Below are 25597 nucleotides of genomic sequence, written 5' to 3'. Positions count from 1 at the left end.
AAAGGGGTGAACGAGGGCAGCCCTGACAGGTACCTCTACCCAATGCGAAAAAATCAGAGTTACAGCCAGGAATCCTTATTCTCGTTTTAGGAGAGTTGTGTAGTGTGTGTATACCAGCCAAAAATCCATCACTGAAGCCCATCTTCTGTAGCAAGGAAAATAAATAGGGCCAAAGAACACTGTCAAAAGCCTTGTTTATGTCCAGACTCATCAACAGAATGCAAATTGGCATCTTGAATAACATTTAGGGTGAGGCGAATGTTATCAGTAATAAATCTGTCTGGAATAAAACCCGATTGGTCCGGAGAGACCAAAGAGGAGATAATAGGGGCCAACCTGTCTGCCAAAATATGGCTAAATATTTTCAGATCGTTATTCATTACTGAAATTGGTCTATAGTTTTGTGGTAAATGGTGGTCTTTTTGTGGGTTGTGTATTAAAGACATATTAGCCAATAGCATCTCCTCAGGGAATTTACCCCCCTGCAGAACATCATTAAATAAAGTTTTCAAATAGGGAGCTAACTAGCGGTGAATCCGTCAGGACCCGGTGCAGTAGAACTTTCTAGTGCGCTAATCGCACGGGTTATTTCCTCCAAAGTACAGGGGGCATTAAGAGAGGCTAATTGAGAGGGTGTGAGAGCAGGGAGGGGTATAGAATCCAGCCATGAGTCGGATGTTGGAACAGAATTCGACCGTGGAGGAGCTAGTAGGTTAGAGTAAATGTTTTCAAAAATACCCAAAACTTCTTGAGGTAGAGATGAAATAGTGCCTGAGTTAGTGCGTAGCTTATAAATATGTGGAGGGCGTAGAGAATGGTTCAATTTCCTTGAAAACTTAGTGGATGCTGAGTTGCTATGTAGCAAGAACGAGGCCTTCTACCAGCGGAGAGCTTTTTCAGTCTTTTAAGAAAGCAGAGTATGCAATTCTAAACGCTTTTGAGATATTGACTGTTTATTAAGAAGTGATGGATTACCAATGTGGCTTCAAACTTTTTTTTTTTGATTAGTAGATAGAGTAAAGTTGCCCACAGGAAGTGAGGGGAAATCGCACATAGAAGTAGAAATGTTAAAGTGGTTCTAAAGCCAAGACATTTTTTTTACCTTTATGCATTCCCTGCATTAAGGTAAAAAATGTCCCGATAGTGGTATCCTGTCCTTTCATCAATCCAGTGCTGTGCCAGTCTACAGTGGCTCTTGTCTGTTACCCTCCTCAGAGAACACAGAGGCTGCAGTGGAAGCCATTGGCCAAGTCGTACTGTGTGTGTCTATGGACACAAATTGCCCAGCTAGGGAGTAAGTTCACATGTCTGCCCCCACAGCAAGTAGCTTGCTATGCAGAAAAACAAAAGCGGAGGAGCGGGCAGCGTCAGCAGGGGACCCCAGAAGTGGAGGTTCAGGGTCACTCTGTGCAGTATCATTGCACAGTGCAGGTAAGTATAACATGTTGGTTATTTAAAAAAAAAAAAAAATTATATATATATATATATATATATATATATATATATATATATATACATATACATATACATATACACACACACACACACACAGTAACTGCTATAAGTAAGGGAATGCTAAAATCTATTTTAGCTTTTTATTGTTTGTTTCCTTGTTGCAGATTCTCTCTCACGACTAAAGAAGCTTTTTAGGTATTCATATACTTTTTATTGGGTCCAAGAGCTAGAACTGAAATCTGGCTCCATGTTGCAGTAAAATTACAGTACTCTTCAATGGCTGACATAAAGTGTAATTAAAGCTAAATATGGGTGTAGCATGGTCCAAAAGATGGAGCTAGCCTTTAAAAACAAAGAGCAAATCAAATGTGCTACAGTAAGCTTAAACCATAAAGTATTGTTCCATTTTTGCCAAAAGTATCAGCAGGAATCTGAGAAGAGAAGGGCATGTCCATTCTGGGTTGCTTTTTCCTTAAGAAGGAAGGGATAGGAGATGCAGAGAAGATAGATATGGAGTTTAGGGATCAAAAGTTAGGTATGACTTTGGGGATAAGCATGGTGGAGAAGGGGGGGAATAAACATGCAGTCAGGTCCATAAATATTGGGACATCGACACAATTCTAACATTTTTGGCTCTATACACCACCACAATGGATTTGAAATGAAACAAACAAGATGTGCTTTAACTGCAGACTGTCAGCTTTAATTTGAGGGTATTTACATCCAAATCAGGTGAACGGTGTACGAATTACAACAGTTTGAATATGTGCCTCCCACTTGTTAAGGGACCAAAAGTAATGGGACAAATGGCTTCTCAGCTGTTCCATGGCCAGGTGTGTGTTATTCCCTCATTAGCCCAATTACAATGAGCAGATAAAAGGTCCAGAGTTCATTTCAAGTGTGCTATTTGCATTTGGAATCTGTTGCTGTCAACTCTCAAGATGAGATCCAAAGAGCTGTCACTATCAGTGAAGCAAGCCATCATTAGGCTGAAAAAACATAACAAACCCATCAGAGAGATAGCAAAAACATTAGGCGTGGCCAAAACAACTGTTGGAAACATTCCTCAGAGATTTAAGAATGTTCCAAACACCTTGCTGAATCTATGCCACAAAGAATTAAGGCAGTTCTGAAGGCAAAGAGGGGGGTCCAACCTGTTACTAGCAAGATATACCTAATAAAGTGGCCAAAGAGTGTATAATATAGCCATTCCTGGAATTCCTCTCAAATTGTATGTATCCTTAAATGTCTGTAAATTAAATATATCTATTTAAACTATACATGTATTTATGTAAATATATTCTATATTTTCTTGTTATATATTGTACTTCTTACTATACATTCAGGAATCATTTATGTGCAGCACAGATTGATGTACATGCACATTTTTGCAAGAATCTTTCACACAGTGCATGTACTGTAGACCTCAAGATATTTGGAGGGAATCTATCAATCAAACATTTGAAAGGCAGGACTGAATGACATCCTGTCATTTCTGCCAGAGTACATTGTAGTTTATAATAATAATAAAAGCTTTCACCCATGTAGGAACTCTTAGTTTTAACATTTGCAGTTGAAGATGACAAATAAAATGTCACTTCTCTGTCCAGTATTCGTAAAATAAACTCCGCACAAAAATCAACTATCCAAACTTATTTATGTCATAAGGTTGTTCAGTACTTCTGCTTCCGAGACATGAAAGAATACATCCTGCTTCCACCTTAGCTGCTGTCAGGGTAAAATTGATGTGTACCTCCCTGTGTCAGGCTGAGGGTTAATTGTTTAAATAGTCTTAATAAGTGAATGCATTGGATGTTGAAACTTCTTTGCCGGAAGCCTTTTAGAAGAGTTTATGGTGCTTAAACAATTTAATGCCCTCTCCCAGAGTTTCCTAAAGTGCTTTTGTAAAAGTGAGGTTTTAATTTTTGTTTTCATTGAGTTAAGAAACATTAGCAAATCTACATTAATGGCGTTTCTAATTGTACAATTGGCATTGCTAATGGATTTAATTCTGCTGGCAGCTATTTCATTACCTAAATTACCCTCAATGCTTTGCTAATAATGTTTCCTTGTTTTTCTTGGTTTTAGTACAGTATCAGCTCACATTGTTTTACCATTAAAAACATACAAATATATTTATATTTCCTAGCAAATGAGTGTTTGGTCATTATTTTGTATGGAGTCTTAAAATGATTATCAAAGGTTACCCATGTGCTGCAGATACCAAAGGCCGTAGGACTGTCCTATATCTGTGCCAAAGTCTTGTAGTGGGATTTCTGAATTGTTCAGTTTATTTACTTAGTACGGTTATGTACCTCCTTGCTGTTCTCGGAAGGAACTTTGCAATGCAAAGGTCTCAGAAATAATTTTCATGTAGGCAATATTCTTTATTAGTTTTTGAATCATTTAGCTTCAGATAGCAGTTGTTAAAATAAACCTATATAGCACAGTTTTGTAAACTCTTTTTATGATTGCAGTTTTATGGAAACTTACCTTTCTTTATCGTACATCACGGGACACAGAGCAGGCTATTCATGACAATGTGGGTTATAGGTCACCTATAGGCAAATAGACACTGGCTGACCAATCAGAGAGGAGGTTCTTCCCTATATAACCCCTCTTATACAGGAAGCACCTCCGTTTTTTGCCAGGGTCTGTAAGGTGGATGGTAACTAAAAATGTTGCTGTGCTCTTGGCGCATACCTGAAAGTCCAGAACGGTTCCATTAGAGAATCAGGGACTTTCATCTGATCCATTCGGAAGGCTATGAGCTAAAATGGATGGTACCTGAGCCTCGCTGGATAAGGAGAAGAATCGTCAAGGTTTTGTCTGTAATGCAGCCTTATAGCGCTGGACCCCACGCAAATGGAACCCTGTGCAGTTTTAAATCTGACCAACGCTCTTCCAGTGGGGTGCTATGTGGGGTCCAAGGCAGTAGCCCCTCAACATGGGGACTGAGTATTTGAAGGTCGACGGGTGAAGGTTGGTGACTGATGGAAGTCAGGGACCTGTGATGAGACTGGTAAGATATCTCCTTTTTTTTTTTACTCTGTAAGGAGTAACAAACAAAATCTCTAAATTGGAGGGAAAAGGAGAGGTGTTGTGACTGTGAGTTTCCACCAGGGGGAATGCTCACAGTTGTTCCCCAGATGTGCTTGCTCTTTTTGATTTCCGCCACTAGAGGGAGTGCGGCCGGAAACGGAAGTCAGCCATATTTTGTTTATCTGGAGGCCAGGACACGTGGCTGTTGCTGCTGAGAAATCTGTGGCCGGGACACAGATCGGACTGTTCCGTACGGGCATGTGAGTACTCCCCTTAGGGGGAAGCATAGACAGTCAGTCAGGAGCCGCTCTAGGTGGCTCATAAGGCAGCATTTGCATTTAGTGTTTTTTTTTCAGCACATTACTTGCATAGCTGTATCATGGTGATCTGTGTTACTAGTGGAAGTGCACAGGTTTGCGCTATCTAAAGTAATGTGTTCCAGAAAGTTGAGTGGGGGAGATGCAGCAGAAAAGGGCACTAATGTACCACCACGAGGTCCTGAGGAACCTAGCCGAAGGTCCACTGTAATATCCTCTCTTGACTGGCCAGAAGCAACTGGGCAGTCTGAGCCGCTGTATCTATGTGGCATTGTGGCTACTACAGGGGCTTCTGCCTCAGCATATGTAACCTTGGATGATCTTGCTTCAGCTTTAATGGGTTTAGAAGATAAGATCGTTGGGATGATTGCATCAGTTTCTTAGGGGACTAAGAAGCAGAAGAGATCCCTGTCACTAGAACCATTAATCCTGGAGCAGGAGTGGGTGGAGCCTGAGGATGAGGAAGAGCTGGAGGAAGGTCAGGCAGTAGAATTTCTGTTTGAGGAGTCGCAGCCTGAGGAGAAGCAGGAGGTCGTTGCCGCCCAGTCTCATAGATTTTTACTTCAAGACCTCACTGATATGGTACGGCCTGGATTCAGGCTACCTCTGATAGAAACCTCTGAGGTTACTTATTCTTCTCTGGGCTCTTTGAAGCCTTCACAGAGTACTCATGCCTTTCTGGTGCATCCAGTAAATTATGTATGCTGACTAGGATTACCCAGACAGGGTTTTTGTTCCACCAAAGATGTTTTCTATTTTGTACCCCATGAAACAAATGTTTGTTAAGAAATGGGGGTTGCCTGTAGTGAATGCAGCTGTTTCATCCCTGAATAAATCTTTAACATGTCCTGTGGATAATATACAGGTTTTCAAGGACTCGGTGGAAAAGAAGCTGGATTCTCTCCTTAAGGCCTCTTCTCCTTGGCAGGTTCTGCCGCACAGCTAGCTGTGGCAGCTATTGGTATTTGTCAGAGTCTTATTGACCATGTCAAGCAACAGATTGGAAATCCATCAGTTCAGGGGGAATGCTCAGCTATGGATTTGGAGGATGTTCCGCATGCTTTGTGTTTCACAGTTGATGCTCTTGAGGATTCAGTTCAGCAAATATCTCGCTTGGCCCTCTTGTCAGTGCGCATAAGCAGGATTTTGTGGCTGAAGAGTTGGTCATCAGAACTGCCATGCAAAAAATTGTCAGGTTTTCTCTTTCATGGGGAATGGCTGTTTGGGGAAGATTTGGACAAATATATTGAAAAGATTTCAGAGGGTAAAAGTACTCTTCTACCCTCTAAGAGGAAATCCAAACACCCTTCTTTTAAGGTGTCGGGCTTCAGTTTCTGGGTCCTCATCTACCAGGCAGTCGTTTTGCCACACACAGGTCTCAACCTACAGGGGTAGATCTCAGAATCAAAACCCAAGGAGGCCCTAGGTGCAAAAGTTGTCTAAGGCAGATCCAAAGTCTGCCTCCTTATGAAGGAGGCCCCATTTGTTTGCGGAGGAGGATTTTGAATTTTGTGGCCGCATGAAGGGCTCTAATTCAAGACAAATGGGTAATTTCCATGATTTCTCTAAGGTACAGACTAGAATTTCAGGTATTTCACTCTCCCTGGTGTGCTAATATAAATTGTACCAACAAATCCAGAGAAAAGAAGAGCTTTATTTCAGGCACTCGATTGCCTATTGGCTCAAGGAGTAATCACAGAGGTTCCAGTGAGCGAAAGGTTTCAGGGATTTTAGTCAAACCTATTTACAGTCCCAAAACCAAATGGGGGATGTAAGGCCCATTTTGGACCTCAAGGGGCTAAATCAGTTCATAAATGTCCGATCCTTTCGCATGGAATTGGTTTGGTCAGTAGTGGCCTCTCCCTACAAGAGGGAGATTTTTTGGCGTCCATAGACCTCAAGGAAGCATAGCTGCATGTACCTTTATTCATTCCTCACCAAAGATTTCTGCTTTTTGCAGTAGGGGCTGAGCATTTCCAGTTCATAGCACTACCATTTCGGCTGGCCACAGCTTCCAGAGTTTTCACAAAAATTTGTGCTCCGTTGTTGGGGCTACTCAGAACTCAAGGGATATCGGTCACAGACGATCACTTGCTCAGAAATCAGTTGGTGCCAGATCTGAAGCAGGATGCAGTCCTTTACGATGCAGATATTGGAACAGCTGGGCTGGGTGCTCAACCTCAAGAAGTTGGCCCTGGAACCGGTGCAGAGCCTGGAGTATATGGGGATGGTCCTAGACACTGCTCAGGCAAAGGTATTTCTGCCTCCAGGGAAACATTGCGCCGTGAAGAATGAGGTTTGCAGTTTGAAGGCCAAGAGGTAATTGGTGGTTGATAACTTGCAATTTGGAGAAGGAAAGATCCTTTCAGCCAGTGGTGTGGGAGTTGGTAACCACCGATGCAAGCCTTTCAGAATGGGTTGCCATTCTGGAGGAGGCCACAATTCAGGGAACACGTTTTCCATGGGAAAGGGTTCTTCCCATCAGTGTCCTGGAACTTCGAGCAAAGAGGCTGAGAACTTTGAACATCCAGGCTTCAGGGTTGGCCTGTAAGGATTCAGTCCGACAATGCCTCAACAGTCACATATATCAACCACTAGGGCAGTACCAGGAGTTGAGGTGCTCAGAAGGAGGTGAACTACATTCTGACCTGAGCAGAGAGATACGTTCCAAGTCTGTCAGCAGTGTTCATTCCAGGTGTGGATAATGGGCAGGCGGATGGGGTTTGCATCTTGATTTTTTCAAGGGAATCTGCCATTGATAGGGTTGCCTGGATTTAGATCTATTGGCATCCAGGTTCAACAACCAGGTTGGTCTTTTTGTGTCCAGGGTAAGGGACTCTCGTGTGGCAGGGGTAGATGCCCTAGTGAATCCTTAGAACCAGTTCTCACTGATTTATGCCTTTCCTCCAATCCAGCTGCTGCCGCGTCTCTTTCTCAGGATTCGGGAGGAGTCTATTCCGGTGATACTGATTGTTCCGGCTGGCCCAGGAGGGCTTGGTATGTGGACATTGTGAAGATGGCAGTAGATGGGCCGTGAGCCCTGCCGTATCAGCCAGACCTGTTGTCTAACGGTGTGGCTATTAAAACCCAGATCCTGAAGGATAGGGGAGTGTCCCATTCTGTCATCCCCATTATGTTGGGTACTAGAAAGGAATTTTCTAGGAACATTTATTACAGAACCTTGAAGGCTTACATTGCCTGGTGTGACGTGCACAAATGCCACCCACGAACGTATGTGATTGGCAGGATTCTGTCGTTTCTTCAAACAGGGTTGCAGAATAATTTGGCTGTTGGTCCCATTAAGGGCCAGATTTCAGCATTAGCTATTTTTTTTTCTCACTCTTTGGTCTGCACTTTTTTTTTACAAGGAGTGATGTGTATTGCTCCTCCTGTCAGGTTGCCTTTGTGTCCTTGGGACCTGAACCTGATTTTGTAGGTTTTGAAAAAGCCACCATTTTAACCTATTGGAGAGATTCCCCTGGTCCTATTGACTCGTAATGTGTTGTTTCTAGTGGCAATCACTTCTGTGAGAAGGGTGTCATAGCTGGCAGCTCTATCTTGCAGAGAACCATTTTTGGTTTTGTATCATGATAAGGTGGTATTGTGACCTCATCAGTGCTTTTTTTTTATCAAAGGTGGTTTCTGATTTTCATCTCAATCAGGACATAGTTCTGCCTTCATTCTTCCCTAGGCCACAGTCAGCAAGAAAAAGATCTCTGCAAAGCTTGAATGTGGTTCGTGCTGTAAGGGTCTTTTTGAAGGGGACAGCACAGGTCAGAAGGTCAGATGCTCTATTTGTGCTGCCAGATGGGCCTAAAGACGGCATCCAAGGCGACTATTTCTCATTGGATCTCCCAATTGGTCATTCAAGCCTATGGTTTGAAAGGTAAAGTCCCACCCTTTCATGTGAAGGCACACTCCACCAGGAGTGTGGGGGCATCTTGGGCAATCCGCCATCAGACGTCAGTGGCTCAGGTTTGCAAGACCGCTACATGGTCTTTGGTTCACACATTCACAAGGTTCTACCAGGTGGATGTCAGTGCTGCAGAGGATTCTTCCTTTGGCAGCAGAAGATTTTGATGGTGGATGTCATGGTGTCACCCTCCCCTCAAATGTCTTATTGCTTTGGGACATCTTGCTCTGTGTCCTGTGATGTACGATAAAGAAAATTGGATTTTTTTCTACATACTTACATGTAAAATCCATTTCTTGGAGTACATCATGGGACACAGAGGTCCTACCCCTCTTTCTGGAATGTCATTGCTTGCTACAAAAACTGAGGTGCTTCCTGTATAGGAAGGGTTATATAGAGGAAGGCCAACTCTCTGATTGGTCGGCCAGTGCCCATTCACCTATAGGTGGCTTATAACCCACATAGCCATGAATAGCCTGCTCTGTGTCTTGTGATGTACTCCAAGGAATAGATTTTACAGGAAAGTATGTAGATAAAAAAATCTAATTTTTAAAGAAAAAACACCCTTAGGCTGGATTTCCACTTTTTTTTTTTTTTATCACTTTTATTACTGTCACAAGGACTGCAACCATCCTTGTGACAACAATAAGTATGTGACAGGTACTCTTTATGGAGGGATCCTCTGCTCTTAAAAGCATTAAAAACACCACGATTGGTGTTTTTGAATGCTTTAAATTTTTAAAACTGGAAGTAATGTCAGGTCTTAGCAGATAGTCTGTTTAAAGCTGATCCTGGCTTTGTTCAGCTCTCCACCGACTGGTCGATCGTGTCTCCTGATGGGACGGGAGGGCCTGAGAGAGCCCTGGGAGGGGGGACATCCCGTTCCGCTGCTTGTAAAAGCAATCGATCAGCTAGTTAGCTGTTCTGTTTGCTTTTAGAACAGAGCCAACCATCGGCTCTAAAAAACAGTACTAGGATGATGCTTGCATCTGCAGGCATCATCCCAGTATAACTACGTGAAGTCCAGCGACGTACGGGTACGTTGCTGGTCTGCAAGTGGATATAATATACCTGTGAATACCTTTTATGTTATAAGCAACAAGCTCAAAGCGTATCAATGGTCAAAATGTAAAATCATATATTCATTTCTATATTGTGTTAAAATTATTTTTAGCCTACTCTTAATATGAATGATATTGAAGTTTGTAAATTTACTTTTTGAAGATCTCCACACATTTACTTCCTTGAATTCTGTGACAGGTATTCACTAAACACTGTTGATGGGTACTGCTTTGTCACACATTGCACAGAGCCTGCCTTCTGAAGTACAGATGTACTGAGTGGAGGCTTTTCAGGAGGCGGAATCAGTACAGGAATCACTGTTTGCAGGCAGCAGGGTACCATGGGATATGTAGTCTTTAGAGTAAACAGATGCTGCAAAGCATGCAGGGAATTTTTGGGAATAGATGGCCAGCAGACAGGCAGTACTCACAACTTTAAGGAGCTTTATCAAGTAATTTTATACTGGATTGTTAAAAATAACTATTGTTTGTATTGTTATTATCTTGCTACTGTTATATAATGAAAGCATATACCATAGATCTCCTTTAAGCTAGTACAGAAAAGAGTGGGCTTGTATGCCCACACATCTTACATATGTGTTGCTGGGCAGCCAGTGTTTTCTGGTACAGAGACCAAGCCGTGAAATACAACCCTTGGTCCCCACTACCGATTGGTAGCTGGCAAGACTGGCTCCCAGTCATGTGACTTCTGTGACAATCACAGTGGCAATGTGTTTGACCAATATTTCGAGCCCCCTTGCTTTCAGAACTTTTTAAAGGGATGGCAGGGTGGGCAGTAAAGGGTTAAAAACTATAAAATTGTGATTAGGCAGGGTTTTTATTGCAGAAGAGACATGCAATGGAAGTACACTTATCCCCCTTTTTGCAATCCTCTGCAGAATGTATACATTCTGGCACACTGCCATTTAAATGTTGATCTTTGTCTAATTATATGTGTCTTGATACCCTTTTATGCTATATATCCAGTCGCCCTGGTACATAAAATAATACTTTAAGGACCCTTTCACACTTGTGGGTCCTTCTGAAGAACTTACTGCATTCAAACTTCTTTTCAGAGGGCATTTGACAGGTAGTGACCAGGCAATTTACCTCCATAATTCTCGCAATGTATTGCACATGCATTGCACGCAGTTGTGGCGCGCCCCATTGAACTCAGTCAGTAAACAATATGTACACAATTTTACAGTATTTTTTGTACAGCAGTTAATTTTAATTTTGGCTTTTGGAGGGGACTAGCAGCTAACCTTCTACCCACTGATTATGGCCCATGGAAAAGACTGGGGAATTCTCACGGTCAGAGCATGGAAAAGAGCTCAGTTTAGCCTCTGATCACATGGAGAGAGCGGATCAGTCTGTGATGATGGATAATAACCTGATGAATGCTGAGAGCGCGGGGTTTGGATTAATTTTCTGAATAAAGACCAAAAGCTTCCTTTCTGGAGTGGATTGAAAGGTGCAGTATTAAACTTGCACAGGTTAATGGCCAGAGGAAATATGGTGGCTCTCTTGCAGACGGGGTTGGAGAAGCTCCTGCTCTTGGGCACTGTGTCCCTGTGGCGAAGAAGCAGTTCTCTGATGGACGCACCCAGGCGGGGTGCCAGGCGATCCATCACGCAAATCATGCACGCCAAAACAAGCCGGTAGTGGCAGCTCCTGTTTGGGGATAAGGGTGCAATGCAAACTATAACTCGAAATCTTAAAAATTTCTGCTAATAATGTTAAATCCTTTTATGCCAGCAAGAGTGATAAAAGTGATAACCAGTACTGTGAACACTGGAACTGTTTTACACTAATGCAGTGTTTCTCATCTCCAGTCCTCATGGACCCCCAACAGGTCATGCATTCAGGATTTCCATTATTTTGCACAGGTGATTTGATCAGTTTCACTGCCTTAGTATTTACCACAGCTGTTTCATCTGAGGGAAATCCTGAAAACATGACCTGTTGGGGGTCCATGAGGACTGGAGATGAGAAACACTGCACTAATGCAACCTAGAATCCTGCACATGAAGGGGGAAACAAATAATCAGAAAAGAACATTGTTCCATCAGAAGACAGGTTACCTAAAACATAGCAAAGCAGAACACCAAAAGTGGCGCTTGACTACTGTATTGCAATAGAATATTTTACAGAAAGTGAGTACTGAAGACTTTATCTGTCACGACGGATATATGATCTGTTTAGATAACCTGTTTCCGGTTGTGGAAGCTGTAGAACTTTATTTTCTGATTACTTGTTCCCCCTTGATATGCAGATTTCTTGGTTGCATTATTGTTTCAGAGTTGGTACTGGTTATCGCTTTCTATACTCCTACAGCTGCTGGCTTAAAGCAGAAACTTTACCCATAACAACTTGATAAAAATTAATGAACATACATGTCACATTAATAACTACGTATGCTACCAAAATTAGCGTGTGCTGTAAAATTCTTCCATAATTGTTCTTGTGTCTTCTTGCTGAAGGCTGACATTTTTCTGAAGCCCAAAGCCCCTGAGCAGCAGTAAATCTTTAGTCCATCAGCTGATCAGTCTATAGTGGCTCTGATTTTTTGGCACAGTGCTGAAAAATAGACAGGAACTGAGCATGTGCAGAGCAGGGTGAGACAGTGGGGTTGATTTACTAAAGGCAAATAGGCTGTGCACTTGGAAATGCACTGCAAGTTCATTGAAAGGGTAGTTGCTCTAGATCTGAGGGGAACATGCATGGTAAATAAAAAAAAAAAAAAAAAAAAAGCATTTTTGCTTTCACATAATTGGATGAAAGAAATCAGCAGAGCTTTGCCTCATTTCAAAGCTTCCCCATGGATATAAAGCAGCTGCTCTTTCAGTGTAATTGAAGTGCACAGTAGCTTTACCTTTAGTAAATCAACATTACTGGATTTTAAACAGTATTGTCACTTATTTGTAATGTTTTATCTTGCCATTGCATCCTTATCTCCATAATCTACTACAAGAGGAAAGCAGTGCAAAGGAATATTGCAAAAACGTAATACAAACCTAGTTATGAATGTTGTGGTAAAGTGAAGTCCAGTATCAAATACCATTTCCCATAAGGTGTATACCCTTTGTAGCTGGCTAATAACACCGATCTATAGTGTGATATATGTATTCCATCTAGCTTTTATAGCCAGATATACTATTTTCTCTATCATCTGAAAATATGAGTCTTTCAAACAATATCACCAGAAGACAGTTTCCATCCATTATTTATCAACTAGTAAATAATCCTTGCTGATTTCATTGTTATCATGAATACAGTCCACTTGGATGTCCTTACAACCTATTTATTATATCAATCCTTGTGTGTGAACTCCTTAATGTGTGTGTGTGTGTTTAATGCACACACATAAGCAACTTAGCTTATGTTCTCTACTTAAAGTGGAAGTTCATTTAAAAAAACTAAGGCTAAACCTATTCTATCTAACCTATAAAGGAAAGATCTGCATACTTCTCTATTCTGAAGCTGCTCTAATCCGGTCTGGTCCGATCCCAGGATCAGCCGTCAACAGCAGCAGCTCCAATGTAGAGGAGAAACAGCTGACAATGGATGCCCCATAGTAAGCCTATGGGTGATGTTCTCTCCCAGGCGCTTGAATTGGCAATCTCTCCTTTACACAGACTGGACAGAATGGACTAGAGCGGCTTCAGAATAGGTAAGTAAACAGATCTTGTCTTTACAGGGGTAGATAGAATTGGCTTAGAATGGGTACAGGAGTAGGTTTAGCCTTACCTAGCTTTTGACTGAACATCCGCTTTAATATATGTTTGTGAAAAATGGGCCTTCTGTAGACGCTTTTGCAAAAAATAAATTACTGTATGCAAGTGAAAATGTTATTTTTATATATATCATAAGCAAAACCAAATTACTTTTCAGAAGCTAAATTACTTTTCTGTAAAAATGTTAACCTTGCCAACACCAGTAACAGTTTAAATCTGGATGCAATGTGCAGACAATAAGAAATTGTTGCAGAAGTCAAGTAATTGTTTAAAAAATGATGTTTAAAATATTCTCACAATAGAATAAAATGTATTTATTTTTTTGGATAGCGTAAGGGAAGGTTTACCATCTCTGTCTGCATTGGAAGATTCCCCCTCTATTTCTGTTTTGGTGACCGCTTCAAATTTTTGGGTTTTCTATCTCTTCCACACACTTGATGATAATGGGCACCAAGAATAGAAAGGGTGAATCTCCCTAACAGGAACACAGACAACAACACAGAAAATAATAAAAACCTGGTGTTTCTAATCCTTTTACACTCTATCCAAAACTACAAAAAGCTGTTCCAGAGTTCAAAACTCATTAAAGTGGAAATAAAAAGTGTGTTGGTTTGGTTTTCCCTCTCACTAATCCACAGTCAATATTTCCAGCTTCTGAGAAATTTCACCCACTGTTGGTATCTCCATCCTTCATCAATATGTCGGCCTGTGCTAATGCAAATCCCATGCATGCATGATAGAGGTCCCCCTTCCTAGTACTAGACTCCACCGTTTGGCAACTAGGAGCATACACTACACTGCACATATGTATTAGACAGTGACTAATACAAGAGACTTAAAAAGAGACTTAAAAAGTCTCTTATACACAAAGACTGGGCTACAAAATATTTTTTATTGTGAACTTACTCTTTTTAAGTATGTTAGTTTTTTGAAAACTGTTCATATTAGAGGTCTTTTCTGTTTAGTGAATAAACATTTCATCACAAAAATAAAAACGGCTAGATCACAGCAGGAAACCCATTTCCCCACAAGCAAGGTTTTGAAGCTAATGCCTAGCACAAACTCCTGTTTATTCAGAAATGATCAACCACTAATTGCCCTGTTGTGACCCAAAAAAATTGTTTTATATTTGTTATTAATTTGTTTTTTTTGTGAAGGGTTATTGAGTGATACTGACTAATGTGTTTTGTGCAGATTTTGCTTACTGAATATCTTGACATGAAGAACACCAAAACGTCATCAGAACCATCAGCTCAGCTCAGCTATGCTAGCACTGGCAGAGAGTTTGCAGCTTTTTTTGCGAAAAAGAAACCCCAGAGGCCTAAGAATTCTCTTTTTAAGTAAGTGTGATTGCGCATTTGCTAATTTATATATAATGCCTCATTTAAATTGTATGTAAACCTTAAGTTGACACTAAACATTATCCTTGTTCTCTAAAAAAAAAAAAAAAAATCATACACATCCACTACCTACTGGCCCTAAAATCTATTTTCATTTAATTATTTTACTGTGTTTTTCTAATTCCTTGTAATCCCTTACTTCTGTTTGTTTGGAACAAGCATTGAATGCATACTAGTTGCTATCATGTGTTCTGATGTACTGTATGCATGGCTACATATATATATTTTCCCATTCACACAGCAAACATAAAAATAATTTTTAAAGAGGTGTGTGTCCTGGCCGCTGAGCGAGATGGCTGCTTAGTCCCACTCTTCTCCACTACCACGGGCATACCCAGCGGCACACTGCAACACAGCCGGCCAAAAACGCCTCCATCAGGGAGGAGAAGACACAGGGTACCTCCATATGTGGGTGTCGCCCTCTATCAAGATATATCTGCAGCAACTGCCCAAAGGAGAGCATTTGCTCCAATTACCACAGTCTTGCGGGAACGCAACATTGTCTATCGCTAGGGCTTTCCAACTAAATTGCTGGTCTCTCACCAAAACCATCAAGTGATCACATACCCGATGGAAGGATTCAAGCAATTGCAAAATTGAGACCTGGCAGCCCCACCCTCGCCTAGCACCCCATAGCACAGCTGCCTAACAACAACAAGGCAACCCGGGAGACAGAGGTGCACAGATAAGGAGGACTCTATTTAACACGTGCCCGTCTCATCCTTCCACATAGAGAGCTTATCAAGAGGCTTTGGCATCAGTAGTCTCTCACGCTCTGTTAGTGTAGCCAGATGTTTACTTCTTTCTCTTGTTTCTTGCTGTTAATAATACACCCCAGGAATGACATGGGCCACGCACACCCATTTCCCATTTCCATCCTTGTTGTTTGATATCTAGTTTGCTTTCCCCTTTCTTGTTGTACAACACATTGAAATTATCTGGATATAGTTTCATACTGTATCTCTCTTAAAACGGTTTCCAGTTCCTGTACTTTGACTGTTGTGATCCCTCTCCCTCTGCTATTCCCAGCGCCACAGTCAATCCCCAGTGGTACTTCATATAACCACTATTAACCGCTAAAGGACTCAGCGGCCCCTATAAAGGTCGAGATTATGGAAGGAAGCATTAACTCAGAAGTCCGATATCTTATCTGTACAAGAAATGCATTTTCCATTAGGTAAAGCACCCACCTGTCACACCGACTATTCCCACATCAGTTGTTTGCTAATGCCACCAAAAAAGATCAGGGGGTTATGATCGCTGTTTGTAACGTAATATCCTTCCAGCTCCAACATGTAGTAGCTGACCCTTTAGGCAGATACCTCATACTGTCCTCCCTATTTGACAACTCACCTTTGGTGTTAATCAGTGTATATGCTCCTAATCGCCTCAGAAATGCTTCTACAGGCAGTTAATGAACAAAATATCACATTATCCCAAAGACCACATAATTTTATGTGGAGACCTAAATGACATTGGTGATGGAGCTTTAGACTCCTCCAACACACAAAGAGACCCACAGCTCTCTTCTCCCTTATACAAGTGGAAGATCTATTTGACCCATGGCGAAGTATACATGGAACGGAGAGGGATTACACTTTTTAGTCTGTATCCCAAAAAACCTACTCTAGGATTGATCTCTTCCTGATGCACAAATCTACTTTACAAGCCATTTCTCAGGCCACAATAGGCTTAATTACTTGGTTGGACCATGCCCCGATTACCATCCATCTCTCTCTTAAATCAGAAGGGAAAAGACACAAGTCCTGGCGAATGAATGCCTCCCTATTTACCCACCCAGTGTAACAGATCAAGACTGAGTTAGAAATGTATTTTGATATTAAGACTGGTTCTGTAACAAATGACTCTTCCTTGGAATGCTCACAAATCTCATGGGGGCCCATGAGAAACGGACACGGGCAGCGAAAGTGAATTCCCTTTTAGACCAAATTTCCAAAGCAGAACAGAATAATAAAACACACCCCAATAAGTCTGACACAAGCCTCCTGCCTAAACTTAGGGAGGAGCTTTGCACTCCTTTGATTTCCACATCAAGAAACTCCAACTGAACTGGTACGTTTATGGAAATAAACCTGGTGCCCTATTAGCAACACAAGTAAAGCGTAAAGCAGCGTTATCCAAACTTTCTTTCATGCAGACATCCCTTGGACACAGAGTCAGAAGCCCTAAAGATATTGCTGACAGTTTTAGTGAGTTTTACCCCAAATTATACAACCTAAATTATTCTACTTCAGACCCGCTCCCTGACCCTGCTTAACTTACACAATTTTTATGTTCCCTATCTCTCCCAACTATTATGTTGAATCAACTAGCAGCGCCTAATAAACCTTTCTCTGATATAGAAATTTTAAAACCAATCCACTCACTCCCTCTCCATAAGGCTTCTGGGCCTGACAGCTTTTCTAATGAATATTTCAATATGCTTTCTACTATATTAACTTCACATATAAGTAAATCTTTTAACTGCTTTATGACCACTGGAGATATTCCCGTAGAGTCCCTTTAAGCACTAATTGTTACCATCTCAAAACCCGGCAAACAGCCTGAAATTCCCGCTAATTACCGACCAATATGAGTTCTAAACACAGACCTCAAAATTTACACAAAAATACTATCTTCTCGCATCTTTTCATATATCCCCACTTTAGTCCACTCCAATCAAGTAGGTTTTATCCCACAGTGGCAGGTGTCTGATGGAGTCAGAAGGTTCATTGACCTCATTCAATGGGCTGAACACCACAGAACGTCTTCTCTGTTCCTCTCCCTGGATACAGAGACTATGTTCGATGGAATGCACTAATCCTTTTGTGAATAGACATTGTCCATTTACAGAGTGCGTCTTGGCCCCACACCATGCTCTCTCCTCATTGGCTCACTGGCTGTGTTTGATAGCAGCAGGAGCCAATGGCTTTCGTTGTTTTGTGAGCCAATGTGGAGAGAGAGACCTGGGAGAGCTGAGGATGGAGCGAGATTGGACTCCGGTAAGTATAAGGGGTGACTGGAGGGGAGCTGCACCCAGAAGGTATTCATGAATAGAATGCATGAAGATAAAACAAACCCTGCCTTTAATACCACTTTAATTATGCTAAACATCCCTTTTTTCAACTCCTTCCCTTAAGTGGAAGGTAAACCTTAGTCTAAACTATTCTTAGAATGTTCCCTCCCCCTTCCCTTTACCTATTCTGCCTAACCTGTATAAAAATGTGTGTACATACCTATGGGTCTCAGGAGATCGACTGCAGTGAAGTTTTTGTTCACTGGTTATGCATCCGTGAGTTTTTTTTTAATTGAATTGTTCCTAATTGGTGGCAATTTCTGTCAACATTGACAAAGGAAGGGGTTGTTAAGATTAGGCACTGTCTTGTCACAAATCTGTTGCCAATTAAAGCGGATCTTCACTCTCTTAGTCAACGTTGACTATTTTTAATCCTTATGCTGCTAACATTAGTAAATAGAGAGGAAAGTATATCATATTTGCTTTTTTTTTTTTTTACATTTCTTTAGTTACTTGCTGGTATTCATGCCTAGGCGAATAATGTTGTACATCCCAGGAGTCTTTAGGATGGGAGGGGAGGTTTTCTCAGCTACTGTAACCACACCTTCCTGTCTGCATGCATGGGCTAAGATGGATTCCAGGAAGTAAATGCTACATGAATCATCTGCCCTTATTTAAGATGGCTACTACCAGAAATGCTAGGGGTGGTTTTAAAAGTAATTTCACAACAGACATGGGTGGGTGAGTGAGTTTTCTTTGAATATTAAAAATAGTGTTTTTGATTTGTGTTGCTCAGGTGCAGTGTAGTGACAGCATCTGCGTAAAGCCCACACCCTGCTTACTTTATACCTGCCTCTCCAGCGTTCCTCCACTGCTTAGTCTTTTCTTGCAGCCGCTGCTAGTGTCATGTGATGTCGGAGGCCAGAGGAAAGTTTTTGGGATCTAGCATCTTGGAAAGTGGTCATATGCTCCCCTATACCCAGAAGCACTTTGCAATAATTTGCAATGGCAGCCACAAAAGGAGTGGTGGGGGAGCAGAGGAGAGGCATGTACAAGGTGACCGGACAGTGGACTTTATGTAGTGAGATTTACGTGCAAGGCACATACACTATCATTCAGAGTTTTCATTATTTCTCTACACAGTTCAATTTTGAAATGCCAAAGACTAAAATATGTTCAGTGGACAAAGAGAATGTCAATTTTTAATTATTTTTTTTATCTTGTCTTCAGAAGAGATGTTGGTATACAAAATTTTCTGAGTGCAATGTTAAAACCTCAGCAGGAAACAATTCTAACTTTAAATATTTCTGCAAATGTATATTCACAGTTGCTATTGGCTGAATCTAAACACTTACTGAAAATCTAGATAGATGAGAAACAAAACAGACTAAATTCTCTTAAAAGAATTGTGCAGGGAGAAATGGAAAAAAGAGGGCATGGGAAGACTGTTAGCTGGCCCCATGAAATATTTAGGGTCCATTCACATCATGTGCTGGCATGCATTGCTTAACACATGCCAATACCTATACAATGTAAAAGCAATATGTTTGAATAGGTGCAGTTCATACAAGTGCTGAAAAAAAAGTAAAACAGACCTTACTTTTTTTCAGTGAAATTCAACATAATGCATGCAAGTGCACCACAATGCACATAAATGCAGTAGTCAAAATCTAGTCAGTTGAAGTCTACTTTACAAATAAAGCTTTGTGACTTAAAAGAAAACAAACAAAAAAGTGTACTGTAGTGCATGCTTAAACGCAGTGGAGCATGAGAATACACATATTTCATGTGGGCTCAACTCACACACAACAATTTGAATGGATCCTTAGTAAATATAAACTGCTAAATACTTTCTCATCAACAGTAAATAGCGGTCTTGTGACTTCTATCAGTGTCCAGCTGAACACTGGTTAAAGCTTATAGGAGGCGTTTTTATTCTGCTCTGATTGTCCTATGAGGCTGCATAACCCTTGACCCTCTGTCTGGACAGTGCTGATTGGCCGTGTGCTGATCACATGCACCCTCCCAAAGAGAAATAAATCTCTCTAGCATACAAACTAAACTGAGCATGTGCAGAGTGACTCCTAGAGCTCTGTACTATCAGCAGATGGATTGGGACAGTAGAAGAAGGGGAGGAACAGAGCAGACAGGATCAAACAACCTTTTTACATAATGTGGAGGATTAACCCCCACAGTGTGTATAACAGGCATGCTTTACTGCATATACAGACTAATTTTAGTATTGTGGTTTTAGTGACACTTTAAAGTGGTTGTAAACCCTTACATATACCCAGTGACTTAAACAAATCCTCTTACGTAGGTTATAGCTGTTTATCTGTCGTCTTCTCTACATCTGTTCAAAGTACTTAATTTAAAAAGCTTGTCTGAGAGTTCAGAAAAAAAGGGGGCAGAGAGCTGAAATTGCACACTGCAGAGCTCAGTGAGGAGAGAGATGCACACCCCTCCACACAGCGCACAGGAACAGAGCTAAGGCTGTCATTCTGCTGGAGGTCCCTCTCATGTCACCCTTTTTCTTTTGCTGTCAGGAAAACTTGTTAGAAATAATTCATGCTGATAGCAACGAAGCAGCAGACAGAAACAACACTTAGTGCTCTGGATAGAGACAAGTACACACTATAGAGGAGTATGTTTTGTTAAAATTTCATATCTGAGTTTTACAACCACTTGACCTCCGTAAGATTTACCCCCTTTCATGACCAGGCCTTTTTTGGCACTGCGTTACTTTAACTGACAATTACGCGATCATGCAACGCTGTACACAAATGAAATTTATATAATTTTTTTCAGACAAATAGAGCTTTCTTTTTGTGGTATTTGATCACCACTGGGTTTTTTTTTGTGCTATGAATGACAAAAAGACTGAAAATTAAAAAATATATATTCTTTTTTACTTTTTGCTATAAAACATAATTTTTTTTCTTAATCTAATTTCTTCATAAATGTAGGCCAATATGTATTGTACTACATATTTTTGGTAAAAAATTCCAGTAAGCGTATATTAATTAGTTTGCATGAAATTTATTTATATACTAGTAATGGAGGTGATCAGCCACTTATAGTGGGACTGTGATAGTATGGTGGGCAATCTGACACTTTGTGGGAACCAGTGACACTAATACACTGATTAGTGCTAAAAATATACTCTGTCACTGTACTAATGACACTGGTTGGGAAGGGGTTAAGCCTCTAGGGTGATCAAAGGGTTAAATTTGTGCCTAAGCAGTGTTTATGTGTACTGTGAGGTGCTTCCACTAAGGGAAGTGCCAGTTTTTATTCCCTACTTTGCAGGGAAACAAAAACCAGTATATCCCCACTGACCAGACAGAGCTCTGCCCTGTCTTTCTCCTCGCAGATCAGCAGGTGACGGCGGTCAGTCGTTGGCCGGACCCACTGATCGGCTTGTGCAGTGACTAATCACAGCACAGGTGGCGTGCCCCCTACCCGGAATGTGCTAGATCGTGTAGTAGATATGTGATCTGGCACAGGAGTGCCGTTCTGTTGTGGTACGTGAGGCGGTCGGCAAACTGTTAATAATAGAACTATGTTTGCTTTCAGGCTGTAATGTTATATGTACTGTACCTCACATTTAAAGGATTAGTATGTAATACTAAATAAACTTTCTCTTAGGTTTGAATCTTCTTCTCACGCAATTAGTATGAGTGCCTACTTAAGAGAACAGAGACGGGAGCTATACAGCAAAAGTGGGGAACTTCAAGGTAAGATGTTTACTTGTCTTTTAATGTCAACAATCACATGTTATTTAAGTAAATGGCTATACATTTTACAGTTAAATAAATTCAGAATGTGCACTTATAGACCAGCATGATTTAAGCATACAGTGCCTTGAAAAAGTATTCATACCCCTTGACATTTTCCACATTTTGTCATGTTACAACCAAAAACGTAAATGTATTTTATTGGGATGTCATGTGATAGACCAACACAAAGTGGCACATAATTGTGAAGTGGAAGGAAAATGATAAATGGTTTTCATGTTTTTTTTACAAATAAGTGCATTTGTATTCAAACCCCCCCCCCCCGAGTCATTACAAGTACAGCTGCACGTCTTTTTGGGGATGTTTCCAGCAGCTTTGCACATCTAGAGAGTGAAATTTTTGCCCATTTTTCTTTGCAAAATAGCTCAAGCGCTGTCAGATTGGATGGAGAGCATCTGTGAACAGCAATTTTTAAGTCTTGCCACAGATTCTCAATTTGATTTAGGTCTGGAATTTGACTGGGCCATTCTAACACATGAATATGCTTTGATCTAAACCATTCCATTGTAGCTCTCCCTGTATGTTTAGGGTCAATGTACTGCTGGAAGGTGAACCTCCACCCCAGTCTCGAGTCTTTTGTAGACTCTAACAGGTTTTCTTCTAAGATTTCCCTGTATTTGGCTCCATCCATCTTCCCATCAAATCTGAGCAGCTTCCCTGTCTTTGCTGAAAAAAAGCATTGCCACAACATGATTGTTGGATTTTTAGACACATATAATACTTCTTCTAGTGTCTTGAGGCGATTATGAATGAAAGAGCCATTGAAATAAAAAATGAAGTGTGATTTTATTCTATCACACAATGGTGTAAAATAACAAATGTAAAGCGTATTATGAACAGTTCCATGTAGATAAAATTACTGTAGAAATAACGAGCAAAAGTTCAACGATAAGTCACCATTATTTGTCATGGCTGTCCTGGCCATGTGCAGTCATCCATGTCCTTGTCCGTCTCAATGACTTTGTGAAGAAGCTGGAAGTAGACGGAAATGATGATCTAGCAGCTAGCACCTGTTGCAGCTTCTCAGACGTGTGTATGCAAGAGTCATGTAGCGTGTAAGTGTGTGTGAGAGAGCGTTCCCCTAGTCTGTTGTCTCATGGTCTTATATGAGGCAGATTTACGTCATAGTTAGTGATCTTAATACCTTCTATGGAAATTATTACTGCTTAGCAAAGCCATTTCATAAAAGGGAGGGGATACTATACATATGATGTTTGATGGACAGGAACATATGTATGCTGATGTAAATAATATTATAAGCTAATGACGTAACCCTCAGCTATATATTTAGAGAATAGTATAGCTTAAGAACATATCAATGTATAATCACTAAACTATATATGTATCAATGTTAGATACGTATACTAAATACACGCAGATACTATTAAAATACATAATGTAATGAGTCCTCCTAATAACCTTGAAATATGCTACCAGCCTAAATATAGTATACTCAGCCTTCAGCTGGTATATACTATCTCAGCTTAACTTGTATATCTTTTGGTCTCAGCTATAATTGAAGAATAGTAAATACTACCATTTGTCAAAGACCATTCACACATATTAATATTAATTACGACTAATCATAAAAACCAAATATTTTGCAAGCTTGAAAGCTTGCCATCAATATAAGTGCCGAATCATAATTTAGATTTAACATATCCCCCTTATTATGATTAGTCTAAAATTAATGATCAATCAATGCACACTTCATTCATGTCCCATACACACAGTCTTATACCAAATGATCGTACATATTCTTCATAACTGGACCAATCAAAAATAACTTTCCTTCAAAACTCTATACCTTATCTTTCAGTTTCTCTTCCTAAAAATTTTTAATCATAATGTTAATTGATATATGATAATAGTAATAATAATAATTAAATGATGTAATAATAATTAACAATGGCTTTCCGCTTGCCACTCTTTCATAAAGGCCAGATTTGTGGAGTGCACGACTAATAGTTGTCCTGTGGACAGATTCTCCCACTTGAGCTGTGGATCTCTGAAGCTCCTCCAGAGTTACTATGGACCTCTTGGCTGCTTCTCTGATTAATGCTCTCCTTGCCCGGCCTGTCAGTTTAGGTGGATGGCTATGCCTTGGTAGGTTTTCAGTTGTGACATACTGTTTCCAATTTCTGATGATGGATTGAACAATGCTCCGTGAGATGTTCAAAGCTTGGGATATTTTTTTATAACCTAACCCTGCTTTAAACTTTTTTAGCCTAAGTATATTTTCATGAAATATGGAATATACCCTTGATCCATCTAGAAATGCAGAGTTGTCGTAACTTCACATGAGCTGAAAAGAAATCCTAATCACATCCTTATCTTTCTTTTGTAAAGTACTAGTCCCATCAATCTGCAATACATTGGATATGAACCTTAGTAGACATATTTGAAATCCAGCCCATGTGACAACCATGTCTTCTTCCATTAATGCAGAAGGAAAATAAGTGTAATCATCTAAGCCTAGGGAGAGGATTATTCACTGGATTACAACAATCCTGGGAAAAAAAACTTGAATTATTAAAACTAATGCATCCACCACATTTAAGGACTGGTAAGCTGCAAGATAATGAAGCTGATTAATTAACCACCATCTTCTCTGCCAAAGTTTTATCCTAATCGTACAGGACACAGGAAATGATTCTGGCCCATGTGTTATATGCTGCTACCTTCAGGTGATTGAACAATGGCAAAAGCTTTGCCGTGATTGCCATCCAGTGTATGCATATAACCCCACCCTTTCCATAGGGTGGGGTCTGCATCCAGGGCCTGTCACTAGTAGGTGATCACTGTATAGTGATTACATGTGAGCAGCCGCAGTTGACTGTGGGAGCCGGCAGTCACTGCTTTCAATGGGGCAGTCTCTCGCACCCACCCCCTACCTCTCCACACCCCTGCACTTGGGTTCTTGCAAGTACATGCTGTCTGGCTAAAACTGTGAATGTAGCCTTATTGTACATAACACATCGCTGCCAAGCACACAAGAGGTCTGGAAGACAAAGGTTTTGGATGCAAGCTGATCGCTTGCAGCCTCAGCTGTTGCCAGAGTCACAGGGACAGTCACAGGGACTTGGTTAGCGTCTGGGTTATTGTTGTTTCTTACTGGACACACTGAGCGCCTTCAGTCCGTATCCATTCCATGAGGACCCTACGGGTGAAGATGCTCAGCAATGTTGGATTATAGGTCTCTAGGAGCAGAAGCACATGGGATAAAGCAGTAGGGATTCTGCTGCAGGCCCTGAGGAAATTCTACGCACCTCTCAGGTTGATAGCTGTTCCTTTGTTTTGGAGCGAAGTCTTACACTGACACCACCCCAGCCTCCTCATTAGGGCTCGCTCACGGACATGCAGCATGCACGCTGTCTATCTAAAGCAGAATCCTCTGCCACTGTGTCTGATCTACAGTATTCCAAAGGCTATCACCACTTCTAGATTCCATGGGTGCTAATGGCGCTAAATGCTCTTCTGCCTCTCCTCCCCCTGACTGTTTTCACTATTTTATGCATTACATCCTGATCTGCGTGCCACACTTCCATTTGCAGAAGGCAAGGGGGATGATAACATTTTAGTGGTGTATGCTGAAAGGCTTTCTACCACCAAATTTTAATGAAGTTACATCATTAGCTTCCCAACACATACTGGTGCTGTGGATCCCCCATATTTTTCTAGTTACTGTTTCTAGAAAGCCTTGTAAAAGGCTGATACAAAGTTAAATTCAGATGCTTACACTGCTTTTAACGATATACCTAATGATTTTTACTTACACATACCTATGAAATTGGTGGTGTATCTTCTGTATCCTATGAAAAATGCTGGGGTTGAATGAAATTGTACCCAAGCTACAGAC

General features: G+C 40.9%; 1 protein-coding gene across 1 annotated transcript in view; it reads left to right on the top strand.

Annotated features, from left to right (window-relative positions):
* The window catches only part of EXOC4 (exocyst complex component 4), a 634255-nt gene that overhangs the window by 167595 nt on the left and 441063 nt on the right, over positions 1–25597 (top strand). The window contains exons 8-9 of the mRNA XM_089676875.1: positions 14720–14865; positions 21590–21678. Of these exons, the coding sequence (XP_089533001.1) occupies positions 14720–14865; positions 21590–21678 (235 nt within the window). The remainder of the gene's footprint in view (positions 1–14719; positions 14866–21589; positions 21679–25597) is intronic.

This window comes from Staurois parvus, unplaced genomic scaffold (assembly GCF_062004578.1).
Source record: "Staurois parvus isolate SC_StPar_1 unplaced genomic scaffold, SC_StPar_1.0 ptg000175l, whole genome shotgun sequence".
Taxonomy (NCBI): domain Eukaryota; kingdom Metazoa; phylum Chordata; class Amphibia; order Anura; family Ranidae; genus Staurois; species Staurois parvus.
Note: the sequence above shows the minus strand (reverse complement) of the source record. Positions and strands in the feature narration are given on the sequence as shown.